Source organism: Lampris incognitus, chromosome 7 (genome assembly GCF_029633865.1).
Source record: "Lampris incognitus isolate fLamInc1 chromosome 7, fLamInc1.hap2, whole genome shotgun sequence".
NCBI classification, from domain to species: Eukaryota; Metazoa; Chordata; class Actinopteri; order Lampriformes; family Lampridae; genus Lampris; species Lampris incognitus.
The window spans coordinates 20413629-20437396 of NC_079217.1; the positions used below are offsets into that span (position 1 = coordinate 20413629).

The 23768-nt window shown below is 44.0% G+C and overlaps 1 protein-coding gene and 1 pseudogene across 1 annotated transcript in view; one reads left to right on the forward strand and one right to left on the reverse strand.

The window, feature by feature from the left end:
- Window positions 1-23768, reverse strand: part of LOC130115779 (endothelin-converting enzyme-like 1) — a 50765-nt gene that overhangs the window by 5129 nt on the left and 21868 nt on the right. Inside the window, 6 exon segments of the mRNA XM_056283606.1 lie at window positions 4126-4177; window positions 4966-5024; window positions 6121-6224; window positions 6374-6448; window positions 7132-7230; window positions 22048-22270. Of these exon segments, the coding sequence (XP_056139581.1) occupies window positions 4126-4177; window positions 4966-5024; window positions 6121-6224; window positions 6374-6448; window positions 7132-7230; window positions 22048-22270 (612 nt within the window).
- On the forward strand, window positions 8409-17905 carry LOC130115426 (developmentally-regulated GTP-binding protein 1-like; annotated as a pseudogene).

Consider the following 23768-nt stretch of genomic DNA (forward strand, 5'->3'; position numbering starts at 1 on the left):
GTAGTAAATGTGCAGTCAATATGTGTTGTTTAGTTACAAATTTAAGACGATGATCCAACATTGTTCTTTTCACAACAAAGTGACATTTGTGCTTTGCATCCAAGGGCAGTCTTTCCAAGGGTGCAGGGATTTGCTGTTGCACCCGCGCCAACAGCTTTTGAGGGCCCAGTAATATTACAATGATCCAATGCACTTATTTTACTAGGCACCGATTCAAGCCGTTTACATCAGGAGTGGTCTGGGACACACACACACACACACACACACACACACACACACACACACACACACACACACACACACACACATATCTATTGCAGATGGCATTTATATGTGATGGTGTCTCCGATGATTTCTTCTCACCACCAGTCACCACATAGACTAAGCTATAATCAGAGACCAATTTAAGAGCCACATCAATCATCTCACAAGATCAGCCTTCTACCATCTTAAAAACATTTCAAAACTAAGGGGCTTTCTATTAATATCAGACTGTGAGAAATTAATCTATTCATTTATAACAAGTAGACTTGACTACAGCAATGGACTATTCACCGGCCTCCCAAAATCAATTGTGCGCCAACTACAGTTAATTCAAAATGCAGCAGCACATGTCCTCACCAGAACTAAAAAGTATGAGCACATTACACCTGTTCTTAGATCTCTGCATTGGCTCCCCGTCAAAACTAGAGTTGATTTTAAAATTATTTTAATTGTATACAAAGCTCTAAATGGCCTTGCACCACGCTATATAAAAGATATGTTAATTCCCAATAAACCAGCAAGAACTCTCAGGTCCAATGGCAGTGGTCTGTTAACCATCCCTCGTGCTAGGTCTAGAGCAGGGGAAGCTGCATTTTCTATTTACGCCCCAAGTAGATGGAACTGAGGACCTGAGAGAGGCCCCCACACTGGACACATTTAAAAGCAGGTTAAAAACCTTACTTTTTAAAACAGCCTACAGCTACATTCATAGTGTGTATGTGAGTGTTTTATATATTTTGCTATTTTTATATATTGGTGCGAATTCGGGGGGCTCGGGCCCTTTAGTCGACTGGTTAACGCTGTCGCTTGCAGAGCAGGAGACACAGGTTCGCGTCCCGGCTGTGGCGACGGTCTCCCGGACTGCCCCCCGAATTCGCTACAATATTCTGATCTGCTGTTACTTTTAATTAATCAATGTTATGGCACTTTTATTTATTTCACTAACTTAGTTTTAAACTTGTCTGTACTTTTATAAAATTTGCCGGTAGTTTTACTTGTTTTTTTGTGTGTGTGTGTGTGTGGGGGGGGGGGGTTATTGTTTTATTGTGTGAAGCACTTTGTGTTACATTTCTTTGTATGAAAAGTGCTATACAAGTAAAATCTGATAAGAAGTCTGAATCTGATGATTGACTGAGAATAGAATAAATTCATTATTACTTTTAAATTTCTGTGGAAAATGTTATTTCTTTTCATTATGATGCCAACGGCTGCTGGGAAAGTATCATAACCAAATACCGTTATTTTATTGCTCACCGGCTGTCACGTGAGTCCTACGTCCCTGAGTGTTGATGGTATCCAGCTACCTTGGCGGAAAAAATACTGTAACTTCTGTAAAGGAGGAGGAGCAGGATGTCTCCCGGATAGAAAAGAAAAGCAAAGCATGGGGATGAGAGAGAGAGACGGAGAGACAGAGAGAGAGTGAGAGAGAGAGAGACAGAAAGTGAGAAAGAGAGAGACAGAGAGAGTATGTGTGTGAGTGTGAGAGAGAGAGAGCGAGAGAGAGAGAGAGAGAGAGAAGCTTCCAAAATTGGATTTGTTTTTCAGTCAACAGAGGGTTTGTCATTCAGGACAAACTGCTGCCAGCTAGTCCTGGGATCAGGTAAGACTCTCAGCCAGCTAGACAAATAAGTCAGCAATTCAATTTGCATTCATATTGATCATTTTGATATTGATCAATTCTTGCACCCGGGCAAGTCATCACCCGCTTCCACCAGTGTTCGCATCAAGGACACTTTGTCATAGATGCAAAGCACAACTATTAGTTTTCACAATGTTTGTCTTTTATAGAATATCCATGGCACATCAGAGCACTCCCTCCTTTAAATACCTGTTACAATACTAGACTAGAATTTTACTAATTTAATGTTGTTCTCATTGGACAGAAGAGTGATGGGGGGGGGAGTACAGAACCTAACCTAACACGTCACCTCACAAACCGACGGCACACTGTTGAGCCTTCTGTAATGGAGCACAATCCTTCCCTGTTATGTTATACATGCAACCTTCGCTGAAAGGCAAAGTGGATAGAAATTTACTCAATCTCAACCTGCTTCCTCTTATCAGAATGCTCCAGGCCCTTCCCGGCCACCTCTCCTTGACCCTCGGGCAGAAGTGAGAGCATTGTCCATGCAGCTAATGCAGATATGGAGAGTGATGAGAGGGCAGCCCCGGGGCTGTTCACATGGTTACGTCTGAAAATGACTCTCTGACAGCTAGTCGATAACCTGCCTTGCCCTCGCCCCAACTCACTCTCTAAACTAACTGGCTGATTGAGGCTTCATTATACCTGACGTGATAGGGTGCATCGGGGTGCGCGTGTGTGTGTGTTTAGGTGTGTGTCAGAGACGGAGGCAGAGAGTTTGTAAGAGGTTGGGCTAACACAGTAATAACTGCAGGGGATAGCTGCACACACGCATATATAAGGCACCAGTGCAATTCACACACACAAAGCTTAGGACGCGCACTCATATTTATTAATATGCACGGCAGGAGGTTGAGTGGTGAATCGATGACCTTAAACAAAGATGTAGAAGCAGTAATGGAGGACATGGACTGCTAGCTCCAATTTCTTGACATGCATAAAGAGGTAGTTTACTGAGGCCGGGTTTGCATGTGTATATGTGTGTCTGCGTGTTCGCCGCTTTCGATAGAAGTGTAGCGAGGTATATGAAATGAGCTTGAACAGGCTGAAACTGACATCAGCATCTGTGGTCCTAAGTGGGTGACTTGCTTAAATTTAACAAGCGATGCAACTGGAGCAGAAAAATAGTTGTTCACCTCTGCATTTTCTCTTTAAAATCTATTGTGCATGTTGTCTTTTCTTTTCTTTTTTGGACCCCCCCCTTTTTTTTTCTCCCCAGTTGTATTTTTTGGCCAACTACTCCACTCTTCCAAGCCGTCCCGGTCGCTGCTCCACCCCCTCTGCCGATCTGGGGAGGGCTGCAGACTACCACATGCCTCCCCCGATACATGTGGAGTCACCAGCCGCTTCTTCTCACCTGACAGTGAGGAATTTCGCCAGGGGGACGTAGCGCATGGGAGGATCACGCTATTCCCCCCAGTTCCCCCTCCTCCCCGAACAGGCACCTCGACTGACCAGAGGAGGTGCTAGAGCAGCGACCAGGACACATACCTACATCCGGCTTCCCACCTGCAGACACGGCCAATTGTGTCTGTAGGGACGCCTGACCAAGCCGGAGGTAATTCGGGGATTCGAACCGCCGATCCCCATGTTGGTAGACAATGGAATAGACCACCATGCTACCCGGATGCCCTGTTGTCTTTACTTTTGTTTGCTTTCCAGTATTTCAGCACACCTCAATGAGACGGAAGAATCACAAGAAGTGGGGGGAGGGGGGCACACCAAAATGTTGGATGCATGGTGTACATTTTGTTTGGTCTTGGTGCTTCGATTTAGAAAACTCAAGAAGACCTTACTCCAGCGTCACGGGAGACCCGTAAAACCCATAAAATTATGAACAATATGCTTACAGCAAGGCCATTTTCCTCCATCAGTTTGCAACTACTGCCTGATGGTCTTGAATTTCTAGAGGCAACTTCCTCCCATCACTCATTTAGCAAATCCTTGTTCAGTAATTGAGCTCTTGGTGGCATGTTAATTGGTTTAATCAGGTGAATGGGGCTTACGTGAAACAAAGGCATGCGACAACAATGTGGACCTAATCGGCTATGGTCCTTGGTAGAGTTAGTGTGTGTGTGTGTGTGTGTGTGTGTGTGTGTGTGTGTGTGTGTGTGTGTGTGTGTGTGTGTGTGTGTGTGTGTGTGTGTGTGTGCGCGCGCACTTGGAGAAAGCTTCCCTCTGGATCGGGGGGAAACAAAAACGGGGGAAAGGTGACTTACTGTGGGAATTCGGGGTCATAGAGAGTGGGCTGAAGAATTCCGGCAGGGAAGACTGGAAGAGAAACACAAACACAACATGAGAGGACAGTTTTGCAAAGACAGACGGAGAGAGGGGAGAACCCAATAATGATGAAAGAAAGCAGAAGGTGGAGACCGCTTGAGAAAATGATGCCGAATTAGAAAAAGAGAGCGACCCGAAAAAAGAACAAAACAAACAAACGAGTGAGAGGAACTGCACACCATGAGTGAAATTAGAGAAATGGAGTGAGGGGTTTAAGAAATTATCTAAGGGGGGGGCCTTGATGACTGTGTGTGTCTAACTCCCTCTGCCCTCTAACGTCAGCGTCGCTAGCTCGGCCATTGATTTTTCTCCGAGAGATTAAATCCAACAGACAGCAGACACAGGGAGCGGGCCAAGGGGGGGGGGGGGGTGGCGTGGAGGGGTTGCACGGAAGGAGGGAGGGAGATACAGCATCACAAGGCTGGACTTGTTAAAAAAAAATCGGTGCAGGGGAAGAGGTGTGTGCTTGTTTTTCCTCTCGAGGGATATTAAGTATGTGAGGCGCAGATAGAAGCTGAGCGTGAGTGATGAGAAGGAATGCGATATGAGAAGAGTTGTTTTTCTTAAAGGACGCGGCATCCGACTTGTCAAAAACAGGTGCCGACATGGTGTAATTGCGTGTAACTAATGCATGGTCTACATGATGGTGCAGAATGGTAACGGGCGAGTCTGCGTGAACGTGTGTGTGTGAATGTGTGTGAGGGTATGCTGGTGTTTGGTGACAGATAAGAGAGATGAGAGAGAATCACACACACACACACACACACTCACTCACTCACCCATTTGGTTCTTGTTGGGGAGGTAGTATGCATTAAGGGCCTGAGGGGGAAGAAGCCACCTGAACAGAAAAACAATGTCAAAGAGGGATATGAAGATTAAATTATGAACACACACACACACACACACACACACACACACACACACACACACACACACACACAAACACTTTTCTACCCATTTTACTTCATATATCCAAACCCTAACATACCCTGGCTGTGAACAGAATTGCAAATACCTATGAGCATCTCACTCAAGCTCCCTGAGATAGATAAATTCAAGGAATATGGTCCCCTGGCCCGAGTCCCTGCATACGAAAATATGAACAGTTCCTGTATGATAATCCACGTAAAGCTAGGCTCATTGATTGAAGGAAAAACCCTCCCACACAAATAACTTTGAAATGGCAAGATGTCCTTGTTCTACGAGAGGATGACTGATGGCCCTGTGCGGACAGTGGAAGGATAGAGATGGAAGGGGGGGGGGCAAACAGAGGCATGAAGGGAGGAGTAGTGCTTTTTCAATGAGATGGATTGAGTAATGAGAGGCTCACATTTGGGCGATAAAGTGGGACCGCATGATTTAACTGTTGGGGACATTGAGTGCTTGTCTGTGTGTGTTAGTGCTGGAACTAATGACACAGTTGTTTTGAACACCTTGGAATACTAATGTGATTGTGGCATCTAATCATATCAGACAGGCATTCAGTTTGGGTATAGTTTATTGCATCCTGTTGAATAAAAATGAGTTGTACACCCTAAACACTTTTCTGGTTGCTGGCTGTCACAGATAAGTAAACCAAATGCACTTTCTCCTGCTTTGTATGTTTATTTGTTATCTGCCCCGGCTTTGGATTTAGTAGCCCAGTAGCTAACACTCAGAGCCAAAGAGATATAAATGTTTGGGTTACATGTTAGCGTTTGCTAAGTATATTGGGGAAGAAGGTGAAGCAGAAAAGGTCAGAGCCTGGAAATGAGCTTTCACCACTGTAACTACATGATACTGTAGATGCCCAAGATGGCTGGGCTCCGATTTACTCCTGAATATATTAACCTTCTTCGATAGCTTAGCACTGCATGTCAATAAGCTAGCTCGTGCCGCGTAAAGCGGCGCCACCCCTTGATGATGGAAGCAGAGATGGGGGTGTGAGGACTCACGCTGTCTTGTCCACCTCCTTGTGGATCTTCTTCACAGACAGCTTGATGTTAAACTTGATGCTGTTGAGGATGTTTTTGAAGTAGGTCTTCTCATCCACGTCGAACTACAGGACCGGGGAGAGACGACAGGTGAGCGCGAACGAGGGTTTGGAGATGGATTTTGAGCGCGTGATCTGTGTGTGTTTGTGCATTATAGTGTGTGGCGGAAAGACTGGGGAGGAGATAGAGAGAAGAGGAAGTTTATTACTCTCACCCCGTACTCCTGATCTATGAGTTCAGGTTTGAGCAGGAAGTCTGGATAACCTGTCATCACCATCATATGTTGGAGCTGGGAGAGAGAGGAGGAGGAGGAGGAGGAGGAGGAGGAGGACACAGGAGCATAAAAGGAAAGGTGAGGGAGGGAGAAAGAGAGGGAAGTTAAAACATCTACAAGTGCAGACCCATATGACATGCATTTGTCTCGATGTAGACAGATACGCAGCTAAAAGCTTTTTGCATTGACCACCAGCACACACACACACACACACACACACACACACACACACACACACACACACACACACATGCAATGGCGCTCCCTCAAACATATGTAGTCTCGCTCATGTGCATACACATATGCACAATGCCATCCAAACACGCAACATGCATGCGCGTGCACACATACACATCAGCTAATCAAGAAAACCAATGTAATAGGATTAGAGAAGCAGCACTTTATATTCCACACAACCTCCTAAAAGGATTATAACTTTAGAGTGTAAAAGTATTAGGAGATATCCTCCAGTGCAGACCCTAAACCACCAGAAAGCATGATCCGGATTAGACAATACCCAATGCTCAATGTCAAGCCCTTGCTGTATTCTATCACTCATTTTCATCTAAGCAAACAATCAATCGAGTGCTGGGGAGAGAGATTTGGAATAAATAATTCAATCTATTTCATATAGTAATTGGAGCCTGATTTAGCACTGAGTCGTGAGCGAGTCCCAGGGGCTTAGCTGCATTTCAGACCTTAGCTCTGGCGGCTTCCTTGGTTGGCCCATCCATCCAGTCCAACTCCTGCAGTCGGAAGTCCAGGGAGTGCTTTATGTCCTCCACCAGCTCTTGCACCTGGGAAAGCATGCACAAGGTTGAGACCATGCAAAATAGATTACGCCTGCAACTCAACATACTGATGTATGGGCACCACACCACCTAGTACACACACACGCACACACACACACACGCACACACACACACACACACACACACACACACACACACACACACACACACACACACACACACACACACACACACACACACACACACACACACACACACACACGAGAGACTGAAAATCATCATCTATGAAGACTAATGTCAGACTACATAGGTGCACGTGTGTGTAGTTTTTGGTTATGTGACAAGAGGCTATTTCGCAGTACATTAGATAAGCGCAGTAGTTAAAAAATAATGCTGTTTTCCAATTCACCGTTTCTTTTTAGAGGTCTGAAAAAGTCACTATTTGTTGTGTTTTCTCAATCCATCCATTTGAAAACTCTCGACATATCACAATTGGTAAAAGCAAACCCAAGTAAATTAACCTCTGTAAGTAAACATAAACACTTTATTCATCAGCCTGATTGGCTGCCTGGTTATTTAGACAGGCGATGATGGTAGGGCAAAAAACAAAAGCAAAACATGAATTCAAGGTGAGGAACATGATAGGTTAAAGAAAATATATGTCCCTTGAAAAAAAGAGAATGACAAAGAAGTATGGTTTATTGTGTAATTTCATATCCATTACCTTCATTTGTGCTCATGGGCTGTGTAAAACAAAGCTAGTGTTACTTTACTGACCATGCAATTATTGTACCACAATAAACCTAGGCCCAAGAACTTCACATTTGGAAGTGTCAAAGATATTTTGGGGGATGTTTGAACCCGAAAACCCTCCCCCTAGCTATGCCAGTGAGACACACACACACACACACACACACACACACACACACACACACACACACACACACACACACACACACACACACACACACACACACAAACACACACACACACACAGTTTTATTGCAAAAGTGCAAGAATAAAGCAAACCTGGCAGTTATGTTTGAGTAAGATGCCCAGCTACCAAATACACTAAGACAGTGTCTGCCGTCAAATTGCAGTGCAATTCAAAATGGAAAATGTACTATTAATGAATATCTAGAGCCGGGGAGACTCATCGACGTAAATTACGTCATCGATTACGGAAATACGTCGATTTGCATAACGTGTGTCAGCGTGTCGCGATGACGTAAGATGGCGGCGCCCGGTCAAAGCGCGGATTCCCCAACAAGCTGCAGCTAAAACACCTCGCTCACTCAAGGGTGGGAGTATTTTAGACAGGGACCCAACAATTTGGAGCCCTGTAAAGTCTGCAAATTGGAAACGGTTTATCACAGTCGTACGACGTACGAGCACTTGAAGTGAAAGCATCCCGGAGCACTTTGTCAAGACGGCAGCAAATCGTAAGTCATAAATTCTGTTTACCTTTTGTCCCCACCGAAGCGAACTTGGGATCATCAACACGCGGAACATATTTCAGTTAGTAGTAGTCACTTAATTGATTTTCTAAATGTTTTTTTTTCTTTCATCGCCCCCATGTTAAAGGTAATTTCTGCACCGCTTCTGTTCTGGTAACGTAACGTTACATCATGCTTCATCTAACATTGTCGGCCGTTTTATAGTTTCCGTTTACTCTGACGACCATGTATGAGTGAGAAAATGGCTTTAACGTTACAGACTGTTGTTACAGTCAGTAAATCGTTTCGGTTATTTTCCGTGCCCCACACTGATGTACGAACACATTTGCTAGTGATTATCTTAACTGCATATTATTACAGCGATGAAATAAATCCATGTCAACCGTTTTGTTTAAAATCAAGTACTTGAGCTGAAAAGAGATTTCGCGAGTACCTCATTTCCGGCTTGGTCGGGCGTCCCTACAGACTTTTTTTTATATATATATTTATTGAACATTGTTCATATTCATGCACAGATTCTTGAAGAAAGTTCATTATAAAACAAACATGGCAAATATACATTCCATCCAAAAATACATAGATATATCCAAAGTGCCAAAGGGAACAGTATGTATGGCGTCCCTACAGACACAATCAGCTCTGTGCATAACTGTAGTCCACCGATTTCCGGTCTCTAGTTTCCTGTTTGTTGGCCTGTAGTTTCCTGTTGGCGTGTGCTACGTGCCAACAAACAGGAAACTGGTATGACCACTGCAGTAGAAACCGACAGTCAGTGGACTACAGTTATGCACACAGTCGATTGGCCGTGTCTGCGGGTGGGAAGCCGGATGTGGGTATGTGTCCTGGTCGCTGCACGGATGTGGTTGTGCTCCGAACCAGACAAAAAGAGTATGTCAGAGTATGTGACGGCACTCGTCATTTACCAACGAAACAGTGGTCTGCAGCTCTCCCTGGATTGGGGGGGGGGGGCAGCGATCGGGACGGCTCGGAGGAGTGGGGTAATTGCCCACGTTAGTCCATGAGCCAGAGCCCAAAATTTCCTATTTCGGTACACTCAAAGTGGCAAAACTTACTTATAATTTTTGAAAGGATCCATGTCTGTAGATGATATTTTGGTATGATAACCATTCCTGAGTGGCAGCTGTATCACAGTTATCAGCTCATGAAGTTAACCACCCGCTAAACTAAATTGCATTTTAGACGCTGGTGCATATCCTGGTTTAGCCTCATGGTCAGGACATTTTTCAATGTTCTATAATATTGTCTTTGGTATCATTTTAAAGGGGACCTTCTTAGCTTTCATTCAAGCCCTGTTGTGGATATTTCTCACAAATATAGAGGTCACTTGAGCTCTTCAACCCGTCAATAACACACATCTTTCTGCAATGTTCGCCTAAACTATATACTTTCTTTTAGCCCTGTGGCATCTAGGAATATCAGGGACACAAAACACAAAAACTGGAATACTCACAGGACTGTAAAGATTCAGGAAATGTATAATATACCCATACTATTTCATTGTGTGAGGTGATTGTGAACCTTAAATTAGAAGGGCATTATTACTAAGAAACTAACTAGACCAAAGCCAGTTAGTCCATGGGTCAGACCAGATATCGATATCACCCGAGGTGACACAACTTCACTGGTGCCATTTTATTTGGTACACTAACAGAAGTAAAATAATACATGATAACCTTTCCAAATGAGCAGCTATTTCATTTTTCTTTCAGGAAACCTGTTTCTGTGCCTCTCACGATTGTGTATTTGCCCATATTTTTACAAATATAGCATTTCAACACCCCTGGTACTGATTAGCCTAGCTTAAACTCTGGGACAGTTCTTAGTTGGCCAACAACCAAGGATAACCAGTACTGTGTACTTCCATTCATTGTGCTAAGCTAGGCTAACGTGCAGCCAGATAGCTTTCTACTAAACACATATAGAGGAAACTGGTATCTATCTTCTTGTCTCACTCTGGAGAAGATTGTAAGCTAATTTCCCATAATGTTAGCATGTTCTTTTAATGTATATGTTAATATGATTAGTTAAAGTGGCTACGAGGAACTTTCATCTTGTGTTGATTTTAGCGGCCTCATGTGGACAAAATACAGCTGTTGCATAGCAACTAGGTAATGTATCTATTTGTGGCTATGTAAGATAAATAATGGTAATATGACGCTGGTGAAGCAAAGTAAACTTTGTTTTAGTAGTGTTCATACACCTAAGTTACATGTATTTGTTTGTATGTGGCAGGTGAAAACTGACTGAATATGGCCACTGGTGAACAAGCAAGTTTTTACCCAATACCAAAGCGCCCACGGGTGGAGTGCATTATCCACTGTTCTGATGATACAGATAAGCTGGTTTCACTACAAAGTGTCGACTCATGGAGAACTCTGCTCAGGGCAGCTCAGATACGAAATCATGCACCAGTTTTGAAACTGGCAAAAGACATTCCTGAGGGACAGATTCCAGCAATCTACTACCACAGAAAGTGTCGCAGTATCTTCACTATGAAGCAAATTCTTGATGGCCTCCTTGCAAAAGAAAAGAAAAGTTGTGTCTCTGCTGAAGAGAAACAATCTAAGAGAGTAGCTCGACATGCTCCAAGTACATCTAGGACTTATGATGCAGAGTGCATATTTTGTCAGAAAAACAGCAAATATTCCAAGAGACAGAATACGAGAGAAGTACTGGTGCAGTGTCGAACTGCGAGCTGATGCAAAGATCAGGAGTGCAGCCACAAAGAAAAGGGACAGCAGAATCCTTGCCATTGTGAGTAGAGACCTTGTAGCAGCTGAAGGGCACTACCACAGGTCATGCTATAGACTTTACACCAAAGAAGAGGTTTCCAAAGGAGAGGTTGCCAGCAATGAAGATGATGATGCTGCAGCCCAGTATGAAGCTGCTGTGAATAAGGCATACAATGAGCTGTTCCTCTTCATCAGGATGGAGCTTTTTGGCAATCCTCAAGTGATGACAATGACTGATCTCTCTTCTAGACTGGTAGCTTCAATGAACTCCCAAGGCATTGCCCAAGTCAAGGAATCAACCAAGAAGCACATAAGGCGAAACCTGGAGAGTGAGTTTGCTGGAGCCTTGCAGATATTCCCTGATGAGAAAGGAAAATTCCTCCTCTATCCCGATAACTTGTCCATGAGGGAACTTGCCAAAGAAAATCAGTCTCTCAAAAGGGAGCTGCAGACCCTGAAAAGTGTCAGTGCACAAGATGTTATAGCCAAAGCAGCCATCAAATTGAGAGCAGACATTAAAAGTCAAGATGTTCCTCAAACCTGGCCGCCTGAAGTCAAACCAGAAGCAGAATGTCCTACCATTCCAGAGTCGCTCATTATCTTCCTGTACTCTCTACTCACAGGCTCAAATGATCCTGATCATGCATCCCAGAGAGTGCAGTGCCTTCTGCAGTCATTTGGCCATGACATAGTATATGCAGTGACATGTGGAAATACCAAGCCTTCCAAGCACATTGTTCTGCCATTCAGTGTCAAATCGTTGACAGGAAATGTAGAGTTGATAAACATCCTCAACCGACTTGGTCACAGTGTGTCCTATTCACAGATGGAAGAGATCAACACTGCCCTGTGTCTCCAGAAACTCTCATCATCAGGGAGTGGCATTGCCCTTCCAGCTAACATCCATCCTGGCATATTCACAACTTTAGCCTGGGACAATATCGACCGTCTTGAAGAAACTGTCAGTGGTGAGGGAACATCTCACAGAGTCTATGGGATTGCTGTGCAAGCAAAGCCAGTCAACCCACTTCCTCTCCAACCCATGCCCACTGTTCCCAAAACAAAGAAGAGAAGCATTGATGGACCCCCACCAATGTTACCAACTTACAATGCTGGACAACGGGTAGGGCCACCACAAAGCAAAAAGTCAGATGCCGATACTGCAGCCAATACTAAGCTTGCGAGAGAGAAAAACCTTCTTTGGGTCCTAGCACGCATGTCACAACAAGAAGAACAGTCAGTCAGCAGCTGGACAGGCTTCAACATCCTGACTCGAGGAGAGATGACGGTCATCCCCGACAATATAAGCTATCTGCCTACCATCAATGCTCCAGCGACACAAATGTCTACTGTCAACGAGGTGCTTAACCAGTCACTGAGCATCATGCAGTGCTTAGGCCTGAGGAAGATTGTCTGTGTCTTTGACCAAGCCCTGTATGCGAAGGCTGTCGAGATCACATGGAAACACCATGACAAGTTCCATGATATCATCGTTAGGCTTGGGGTATTCCACACCATCTGCACACTGCTGGCAATAATAGGACAGCGTTTCCAAGATGCTGGACTCAAAGACCTCTGCATTGAGTCTGGCATGATTGCAGAAGGCTCAATTGCTGGTGTTATGGATGGCCGCAAGTACAACAGGGCAGTGCGACTACACAAGCTCGTGTATGAGGCTCTCATGCGACTGACCTTGAATGGTTTCCTGTCCTGGTTGGAAGAAACTCACAGGAATGACATGGTTCACCTGAATGAGACACTGCAAACCATTGACAGCCTTGGGAAAGAAGTCTCACAACATGCTTTGAAGGAGGTCCTCGAGAACAGCTCTTGTACACGCATCATGGATCTATTTGAAGTCTACCGTGAGTTCCTTAGAGGTGGAAACGGCAGCCTCTCGAACTTCTGGATGTCCTATTTGGACATGGTTGAAATCTTGTTGGGGCTCATCCGAGCATCCAGAGAGGGACACTGGATGCTACACTTGGCTAGCATTCGAGCAATGATCCCATGGTGCTTTGCTTATGACAGGATGAATTATGCAGCTGCCCATCACACACCCAGATGTGTACACAGAATTCATGGAAGGAGGCTTCTCAGTCCAACTGGGCTCCACCAATCCCTTTGGCCGAATCCCTGTTGACCAAGCTATAGAAGAAACGGTGAACAAAGACAGTCAAACAGCTGGAGGGACAAAGGGATTCAGCTTGAAGCCAGGAGCTGTGACCAAATATTATCTCACAGCTGAGTATAGAAGCATGTACCTCAGACAGCTGAGAGACCTGACAGGTCAAGGCAGGTGCAAATGGTCTCATCCAGATCTACAGAGTCCAAGGATCAAGAGAGATGAAGCAGATGTCCAGTCTCTCATGGACCTTATGGAGAATAACTGGCTCAATCCTATGTCCCCTGATGAGATTGATTTGGTTAACCTCTCCACTGGCAACATGGCTCCACCTGATGTGACCATAGATCTCTTGAGAGCTCTTGAGAAAGGAGAAGAGGCCTACCAAGCATTCCAGCAAACAAGGTTAGATGCAGACCCACCACCTGTGAAATTCCACGACAAGATGACCAAGCAAAGTCTGAAAACATTCTCCAATGTCAGCACAAAACAAGCTCATGGAAAGAAAGCACACGATGTGGTTCTGAAGGCAGATAGAAACCTTTTCAGTCACATGATCCTGGTGGCTGAAAGCAGGAAGGTGAATCTGAAGGATGTCCTTGCCTACCCATTGGGCCCACTACCATGGGCACTGGCAAATGCTGATGGGTCCTTATGAAAAACAAACAAGGCTGCACTTGCCAGAGAGCTTGAAAAGAATGTATCTCCTGCAGAAGACATCCCAATCCCATCTACTTCCATCATTGATGGGATGAGCCTGGTCCAAAAAATGAATGGCAACAACAAAACCTTTGCACAGGTGGCAGAGTCAGCCTTGACCCAGGTCCTCCATGAGGGAGCACAGAGTGGGAGGATTGATGTTTTTGATGTCTATCACCAGACTTCGATCAAAGATGCTGAACGACTGAACCGGGGTGGAGACATCACTCTCCAGTACAAGAATCTTGCAGGGGGACACCACGTCCAGCAGTGGAGAAAATTTCTGTGCAGTTCCTCCAACAAGACCAGTCTCATCAAGTTTCTGGTGGAAGAGTGGAAACTCCCACGATACAGAGCTATGCTGCATGGCAAGGTGTTGTACATGACCTGTGAGGAAACCTGCTACAAGTTGACAGAAGATGGGTGTGAGGAAGCAGCAGAACTGCACTCCACACATGAAGAAGCTGACACCCGTCTGCTCCTGCATGCATTGCATGCAGCAAATGCGGGCTCAAAGTCAGTTATCATCACAGCTGAGGACACTGATGTCATGGTGCTTTGTCTTGGCTTCCAGAAGGACATCACCTGTCCCATCTACCAGAAGTGTGGGACTCAGAACCGCACACGGTTTGTCGACATCACCAAACTGGCAAGTTCACTTGGAGACAGCATCTGTGACAGCCTAATTGGCTTACATGCCTTCACAGGCTGCGACACTGTCAGTGCATTCGCTGGTCGAGGGAAGCTGAATGCCCTGAAGATAGTGAGAAAGCACACTTCCTGCCAAGAGACTTTTAGTCAACTGGGACAGACATGGAATGTGAGTGATGAGCTGTTCCAGAAAATTGAGCAGTTCACCTGTCGGATGTATGTTGCTAATAGCAGCACTGCTGAGGTGAACAAACTGCGTTACCAGCTCTTCTGCACCAAAAGGGGAGAGGTTGAGTCCAGCCAGCTGCCACCATGTAGAGACTGTCTCTTTATGCATGTTCAACGAGCCAACTATCAGGCAGCAATATGGAAGTGCTGTCTGCAGGCTAACCCTGTGGTGCCAAGCCCTACTGAGTATGGATGGACAGACGATGAAGGCAAGCTGGCCATTTACTGGATGCGCTCCCCACCTGCACCAGATGTGGTCTTGGAAATGCTAACATGCAAGTGTGTGCATTCATGCAAAATGCCAAGCTGCATGTGCCTGTCAAATGGACTTCCATGCACAGACATGTGCAGGCTACAGACCTGCAGTAAGCAAAAACAGCAGGATGGTCCAGAACTGGACTTTGAACTTGGGGAGTCAGATGATGAGAGAAACGAGCAGTTTGATGAATGACAGTGTGATGATTCTGATGGTATTACTGTGGTAGTAGTCTATTGATGCACAGGATGTTGATTCTGGACTTGGTCACCCAGAGCTTGATAACAATAATGTAACCATATTCACATATACCCATTACCCTACCCATTACCATTACATATACCCACTAATGATATGGGATTACATGCATCATTGACTAAGTATATGTAAATGTCAATGTTGTTTAAAATATTAAAATAGTTCATTACCTCACTATGGTATTCCTTTTTATCATGTATTTTGATTGTGTATTTAAACAAATGTATAGAGACCAGTTTGTGACCTAACTGGCTTTGGTCTAGTTCTCATTTAAGGCTCACAATCACCTCACACAATGAAATAGTATGGGTATATTATACATTTTCTGAATCTTTACAGTCCTGTGAGTATTCCAGTTTTTGTGTTTTGTGTCCCTGATATTCCTAGATGCCACAGGGCTAAAAGAAAGTATATAGTTTAGGCGAAAATTGCAGAAAGATGTGTGTTATTGACGGGTTGAAGAGTTCAAGTGACCTCTATATTTGTGAGAAATATCCACAACAGGGCTTGAATGAAAGCTAAGAAGGTCCCCTTTAAAATGATACCAAAGACAATATTATAGAACATTGAAAAATGTCCTGACCATGAGGCTAAACCAGGATATGCACCAGCGTCTAAAATGCAATTTAGTTTAGCGGGTGGTTAACTTCATGAGCTGATAACTGTGATACAGCTGCCACTCAGGAATGGTTATCATACCAAAATATAATCTACAGACATGGATCCTTTCAAAAATTATAAGTAAGTTTTGCCACCTTGAGTGTACCGAAATATCGTCTGGCCCATGGACTACGTACAATTGGGGAGAAATTTAAAAAAAAGTCTGATTTCTGTATCAGGATGAATTTCCGAGCGAAACAGGATAGATAACTGGGACACAACGCTGGGAAAATTTTGATTTGAAAGTTGAAAAGTGAGCGTGTTGCTGGCTAGCTAACTAATGAATCAGCTCTGTGCTGCTAAAACTTGAAGATTAACAGGTGGATGTCATGATATTATTGGTTAAAATTGATTAGTTCAAGCCTACGTAAGCACGCATCATAGTTTGTTTAACAGGAAGAAAATATAATTGGATTTTGGACCGGAAGCAGTACTTGGGGGAGTTTGCAATGGTGTTTGTGTTGGCTTTACATTTATAACGTAAATTTCTGTGTAAACTTCCATCAGTGTTTTTTTTTTTTAGCATCTACAGATCTGAGACACCATAAGTTTACTCATCAAAATAGCAGAAATTGAAAATGAGATGGCCAGGATGCAGAAGAACAAGGCCACAGCCCACCACTTAGGTCTGCTCAAAGCATGACTTGCCAAACTTAGAAGAGAACTTATCGCTCCAAATGGAGGCAATGGTGGTGGTAAAGGGGGGGAGGGGCTAAAGAGGATGCCCGTATCGGTTTTGTGGGTTTCTCATCAGTGAGCAAGTCTACCTTGTTGAGTAACCTTGCAGGTGTGTACTCTGAGGTAGCAGCCTATGAGTTCACCACTCTTAAAACAGTGCCTGGAGTGATTCGGTACAAAGGTGCCAAAATTTAGCTCCTGGATGTCCCAGGTAGTACTGAAGGGGCCAAGGATGGCAAAGGAAGAGGTAGACAGGTCATTGCAGTGGCTAGAACCTGTAACTTAATCTTCATTGTGCTCGATGTCTTGAAGCCTCTTGGCCATAAAAAGCTAATAGAGCATGAGCTTGAAGGCTTTGGCATTCAACTTAATAAGCAGCTACCTAACATTGGCTTCAAGAAGAAGGACAAAGGAGGCATCAACTTCATAGCCACATGTGCACAAAGTGAGCTATAGATGCTGACACAGTTAAGAGTATCCTCGCTGACTATAAGATCCACAATGCGGATGTTACCCTGCGTAGTGATTCCATTGCTAATGACCTCATTGATGTTGTGGAAGGAAAACGGGTCTACATCCCTTGCATTTATGTGCTGAACAAAGTCGACCAAATCTCAGTTGAGGAACTTGTTATCTATAAGGTCCCCCACTGTGTGCCCATCTCTGCCCACCACCGTTGGAACTTTGATGACCTGCTTGAAAGATCTGGGACTATCTAAAGCTAGTCTGCATCTACACCAAACCCAAGGGTCAGCTTCCTGATTACACATCTCCAGTTGTACTTCCTGATGGACGAACTTCTGTGGAAGATTTTTGCATAAAGATTCACAAAAACCTTATCAAAGAATTCAAATATGTGCTAGTGTGGGGTTCATCAGCGAAACACAACCCTCAGAAGGTGGGCAAAGACCATGTCATGGAGGATGAAGATGTTATCCAGCTGGTGAAAAGATAAAAGAAGATACAGTTCACTGCATGGCATGTTTATTAAAGGGTGTAAGATACAATAAATGTCTAAAGCCTCAACTATACCCATGAGCACATCTTGTGTCTTCTGGTTCCCAGCTTTTGATTAAAAAAAAAAACAGAATTACATGAATGTCAGTCACAACTGAATCTACACAGTACTTAACTCATTGAGCGGTTCAAAGTGAATATCCAAGAATTTGCCTTGAAATTATAGTCAACTGTACATAAAAGCCTTTCAAAAGCCAAAAAAACCCCCAAAACATATATATATACACACTCACCAGCCACTTTATTAGACACACCTGTCCAACTGCTCGTTAACGCAAATTTCTAATCAGCCAATCACATGGCAGCAACTCGATGCATTTAGGCATGTAGACATGGTCAAGTCGATCTGCTGCAGTTCAAACCGAGCATCAGAATGGGGAAGAAAGGTGATTTTAAGTGACTTTGAACGTGGCATGGTTGTTGGTGCCAGACGGGCTGGTCTGAGTATTTCAGAAACTGCTGATCTACTGGGATTTTCACGCACAACCATCTCTAGGGTTTTCAGAGAATGGTCCGAAAAAGAGAAAATATCCAGTGAGCGGCAGTTCTGTGGGCGAAAATGCCTTGTTGATGCCAGAGGTCAGAGGAGAATGGCCAGACTGAATTGAGCTGATAGAAAGGCAACAGTAACTCAAATAACCACTCACTACAACCGGGGTATGCAGAAGACCATCTCTGAACGCACAACACGTCAAACCTTGAGGCAGATGGGCTACAGCAGCAGAAGACCAGACCGGGTGCCACTCCTGTCAGCTAAGAACAGGAAACTGAGGCTACAATTCGCACAGGCTCACCAAAATTGGACAATAGAAGATTGGAAAAACGTTGCCTGGTCTGATGAGTCTCGATTTCTGCTGCGACATTCGGATGGTAGGGTCAGAATTTGGCGTCAACAACATGAAAGCATGGATCCATCCTGCCTTGTATCAACGGTTCAGGCTGGTGGTGGTGGTGTAATGGTGTGGGGGATATTTTCTTGGCACACTTTGGGCCCCTTAGTACCAATTGAGCATCGTGTCAACGCCACAGCCTACCTGAGTATTGTTGCTGACCATGTCCATCCCTTTATGACCACAGTGTTCCTATCTTCTGATGGCTACTTCCAGCAGGATAACACGCCATGTCATAAAGCTCGAATCATCTCAGACTGGTTTCTTGAACATGACAATGAGTTCACTGTACTCAAATGGCCTCCACAGTCACCAGATCTCAATCCAATAGAGCACCTTTGGGATGTGGTGGACCGGGAGATTCGCATCATGGATGTGCAGCCGACAAATCTGCAGCAACTGCGTGATGCTATCATGTCAATATGGACCAAACTCTCTGAGGAATGTTTCCAGTACCTTGTTGAATCCATGCCACGAAGGATTAAGGCAGTTCTGAAGGCAAAAGGGGGTCCAACCCGGTACTAGCAAGGTCTACCTAATAAAGTGGCCAGTGAGTGTGTATGTGTATATATATATATATATATATATATATATATATATAATTGGATTTTGATATAAAATTTTAAAAAAATTTGATTTTTTTTTTTGTATTGGATTTTTTGGCATATATTATTAAATGGGTCCACAATATGACTGGAGATGTTATATAAAAGGTTTCAAAAGGCATTTTTCATTTCATCTCGACTTACAGTAAAAATACTGATTCTCGAATTCAGGGTAAGGGTTGACATACAGTGATTGAATTAACCTGTGTCACAGCAATCTTTTTGAATTTGAAATCCAAGAAGAATTATCTTATAACAAGGTCAAAACAGACATGAAAGGAATATAAGTTACAAGAATTTGAAATCCAGTATTTTTCTGATCAGGCATCTGACAAATAGGGTCTATTAAGATGATTGAATGAAACGTTAAAATATTAATAAGAAAAGTTTTGCTATTTATTTTGGGCAAAATAACTGGTATATTAATCGAGTAATAAAAAAAATCGTCAGAATAATCAATAAATTAGTCATTAGATTAATCGACTAATTAAAAAAGAATCATTAGATTATTCATTAGGTGCCAACCTTATATTACTTACTGTGTGCACTGATGACCTGTAAGGAACCAACCTTACCCAGAGTAAACTTAGTGGTTTGACTGGAAAATTAATTGTTTTGCAAGCTACAAGACAACATGTGGGTTTCAACTACCAAGAGTCTGTCATTTGGCAGGTTTCTGAAATGAGGGGTGAAAAAAAATCCTCAAGAATGTGGAAGCCTGTTTATAATGGGTAAGAATGCCACAAGAGAGAATGGTAAAATAAAAGAAGAGGAGGGAGGATAGAGGAAGGCCTGTTTCCCCTGTCAGTAGGAGCATCTTCTCTGTGACTTTTCAAAAGATATACCTGAGTTTATATATATTTATATATATATATATAAACACACATGATCAAATGCAAGTCATTTAATATTGAGTATATGCTGCAACTGATTCCTGATATAATATTTATATTTCCCTGCATAATAAAGCTGCATACGAGCACATTAAACAGTAAAGTCCGTAAAACCAATCCAGTTTAGGTAAGATATGCCAGACAGCTTAACAACTCTGCATAAGGGGGGGGGGATTACCATCACAGCTGTCTGTTAATGGTTTTCATTTATCCTTTTTAACAAAAAGTAAACAAATTATAAAATTATCAAATAAGATGGCTTTTACAAGAACGGATGCTCATCTTGCACAAGAACAGACGCTCAAGATTGTATTGCTACGGATGATTTCTTTTTAAGAGTCTTATCACATTGGTCATATTGTAAATAGCTCAGTTACTGCTGCGACTGCAGGCATTACAGCTGGTCACTGGACTGCGTTCAACTTCCAATTCAAAATAATTCCACACTGCACACAGTTTAGCCACTTGTTGTTGACACGTGCGCTATTGCTGCAGATTGTGGATAATGTCATGTTATGTCACCAAGATGTAGCACAATGGTGTGTTTACGACACCTATATGGCAGCTGGCATAGATGGAGCAAAAGAGGGTAGAATAAACAAAGGATTGGTATTTGATTGCGCTTAATATAGGTGACACCAATCAATTAAAATAAGCCTTGAATGGCTGTGATACTGATCTCTCGACTCGGACCGGATCCGGACATTCTTGATGTATTTGCATAGTATACATCGAACTTTATTGGCACCTTAATTAACTTGACCTGTAGCTTAACTGGGGTTTAGGTTCCAATTAAGTTACAGGGCGAGTGTCGACTGCTAAATACCATTTTTTTGACATTGCATTTTGCAGTCCAAAGCATGTATGGAAAGGGGGATTTTGAACTTGGCAAGAGGAGCAGCCAGTTAACTTGGCAGAAGATGGAGAGATGTCGCTGGAGCTGAACAGTGAGAGGAGTAGGGAGTGTAAAGGAAAGATGATGAAGGGCTTAAAGAGATAGTATAAGGTCACAAGAGTTAGAAATTGGAGATTGGATTGGAGACGGAGACTCCCATAAGAGTGACCATGAGACTGATCTGAGAATACATATAGAGGGAAAGGGATAAAGGAGAGGATTGGGCGAAGCTTAGGGTGAGAGAGTGTGACGGAGAGTGATGGAGAGAAGAGGCGGAGGGTTTGAAAATGAACGACTTCGAAGAAAAGAAAAATCGAAAAGAAAAACCCAAGGAGAGGTAGAGAGGGACTATTTTGATCAATGTAGATGGAGTTTCCATATACCGGTGTGTCAGCTTGGGTCTCAAACCATCAAACTATTCCAAAAAATGAGAGCCCACAAAAAGTTAAAGAAAATGATGGTTCTCAAGAGAAGGAGAGAAGGATATAGACAAGCTAAACAGCAGATCTAAATGCTCAATGGACAAAAGCTGATATGGAAGGGTGATGCTTGCACTTTCTCCTAACTCTGTTTTCTGTTTGATTTCAAATTTTCATGTCAGTGAGGACAAAATGCTTAAAGATGTGTTTCTCTCCTTTGATAACAGAAATTAAAATCTAATCATCTAATCATCCATCCGCCCCCTGCCTACTCACACAGCCACAAGAGACAACTGTTTCTAAGGTGCCACTAAGAAGCCACGCATCCACCCATCATGCCACAAAACCATCCATCTATCCATCCACATGCATCCAGACCTTGGCCTTGCTTTGGGAGGAGAAATGCTGCTGAACAAACAGGGCTCCCAGAGCCATGCCAAAGTGTTTGTTGGCCTGGGTGAGACACAGCCTGCCCAGGTCCAGCTGCCGCTCCGTGCCATCGATCTCCCGCGAGAACTCATGGATGGTGCTGCGAAAGGCGGTGGACAGATGCTCGCTCAACGCTGCCACGATACGCCACAGCATGTAGTTATGTAGGACCCTGAAATGGGAAGTCAGAAAGAGAGGAAAAGGGAGAGTGACTATATTGTGCACAAATCCAGGGCTGCAGATTACCACATGCCTCCTCCGATACATGTGGAGTCACCAGCCGCTTCTTTTCACCGGACAGTGAGGAGTTTCACCAGGGGGACATAGTGCATGGGAGGATCATGCTGTCCCCCCCCCCCCCCCCCTGAACAGGTGCCCCGACCGACCAGAGGAGGTGCTAGTGCAGCGACCAGGACACATACCTGCATCCGGCTTCCCACCCGCAGACACGGCCAACTGTGTCTGTAGGGACGCCCGACCAAGCCGGAGGTAACACGGGGATTCGAACAGGCGATCCCCATGTTGGTAGGCAACGAAATAGCCCGCTACGCTACCCGCACACCCCGAGTGTCATCTTCTTATCACTATCCAGCCCAAAGTCCTGTGTTTCCATCTTCCCTTTAAGCCTCTTTCAGACAGAAAGTTAAGAGCGAGGGAGAGGCCGTGATGGGGAGAGAACAATGAAAAGTCAACAGGGTTACAGCAGTTAAAACGAGTCACAGCGGCGGAGAGAGAAAGGAGAAAGCGACAGAGAGCAGTAGAGAGGTGAGAACACATCAGATCATTCCTTCATGAATTCAAGCCTTTTCTTTCCCCCAGTTAGGTTAAGTACTAATGTGTCCTACTGCTCTACCGGGAACACATAATCTTCCTGCCCGGAGGACAAGTGGCCCTTCCTCCCGCTGCGAGGCTCTATGTGAACATCAAGGCATGTTGTTGTTTTCTCTTTTTTTCTTTTTTTTTGCTTTTCATTTTTTATTTTCTTTATGCATGACGCATATTAAATCAAAACTGTCTTGGCAGGAGAACCCTGGGGTCTCGCCAAAAAAGCACTTCTGAAGTGAATTTAATTGATGAAAGAGAAAGCAGGATAGAAGGGTAGAAGAAGAAGAAAGGAAGAGAGGAGGACTAAGTGAATGAAAGACTCAGACTTTGTCCTTGTTCACCTGTGGGTGTGCATGTGTGTGGAGCGTGCATGTTACAGGTTTGATTGCTTTGCTTGATTTACCTTGAATACGTGTGTGTGTGTGTGTGTGTGTGTGTGTGTGTGTGTGTGTGTGTGTGTGTGTGTGTGGGGTTCGTTGATTGCTTTGCTCTGTTTGCACGGGCACAGCTGGAAATGTTTACGTTCATATTTGCGAGTGTGAGCATATACCCATGTGTCTATATAATCATATTAGACTACAGCATTTCTGAGTGTGAGCAATGCCTGTCTCAGTTTGGGTGTGTGAGTGTGTGTGTGCATGATTGCCATGTGATATGCGTGGCCGTGGAGTCACAGCAGAGCTAACTGAATGGTGAGTGCCTGTTGGTAGGCACGATCAAACTGGTTTTGAATCACAGCGGAGGCTCATTAGTAGGATGGATTTTAATGGGCTTCGTTACAGAGATAAAAGACTCTCCCCATGGATCGCATCAACACATTACCACAGGTAATGGGCCTTAGGTAA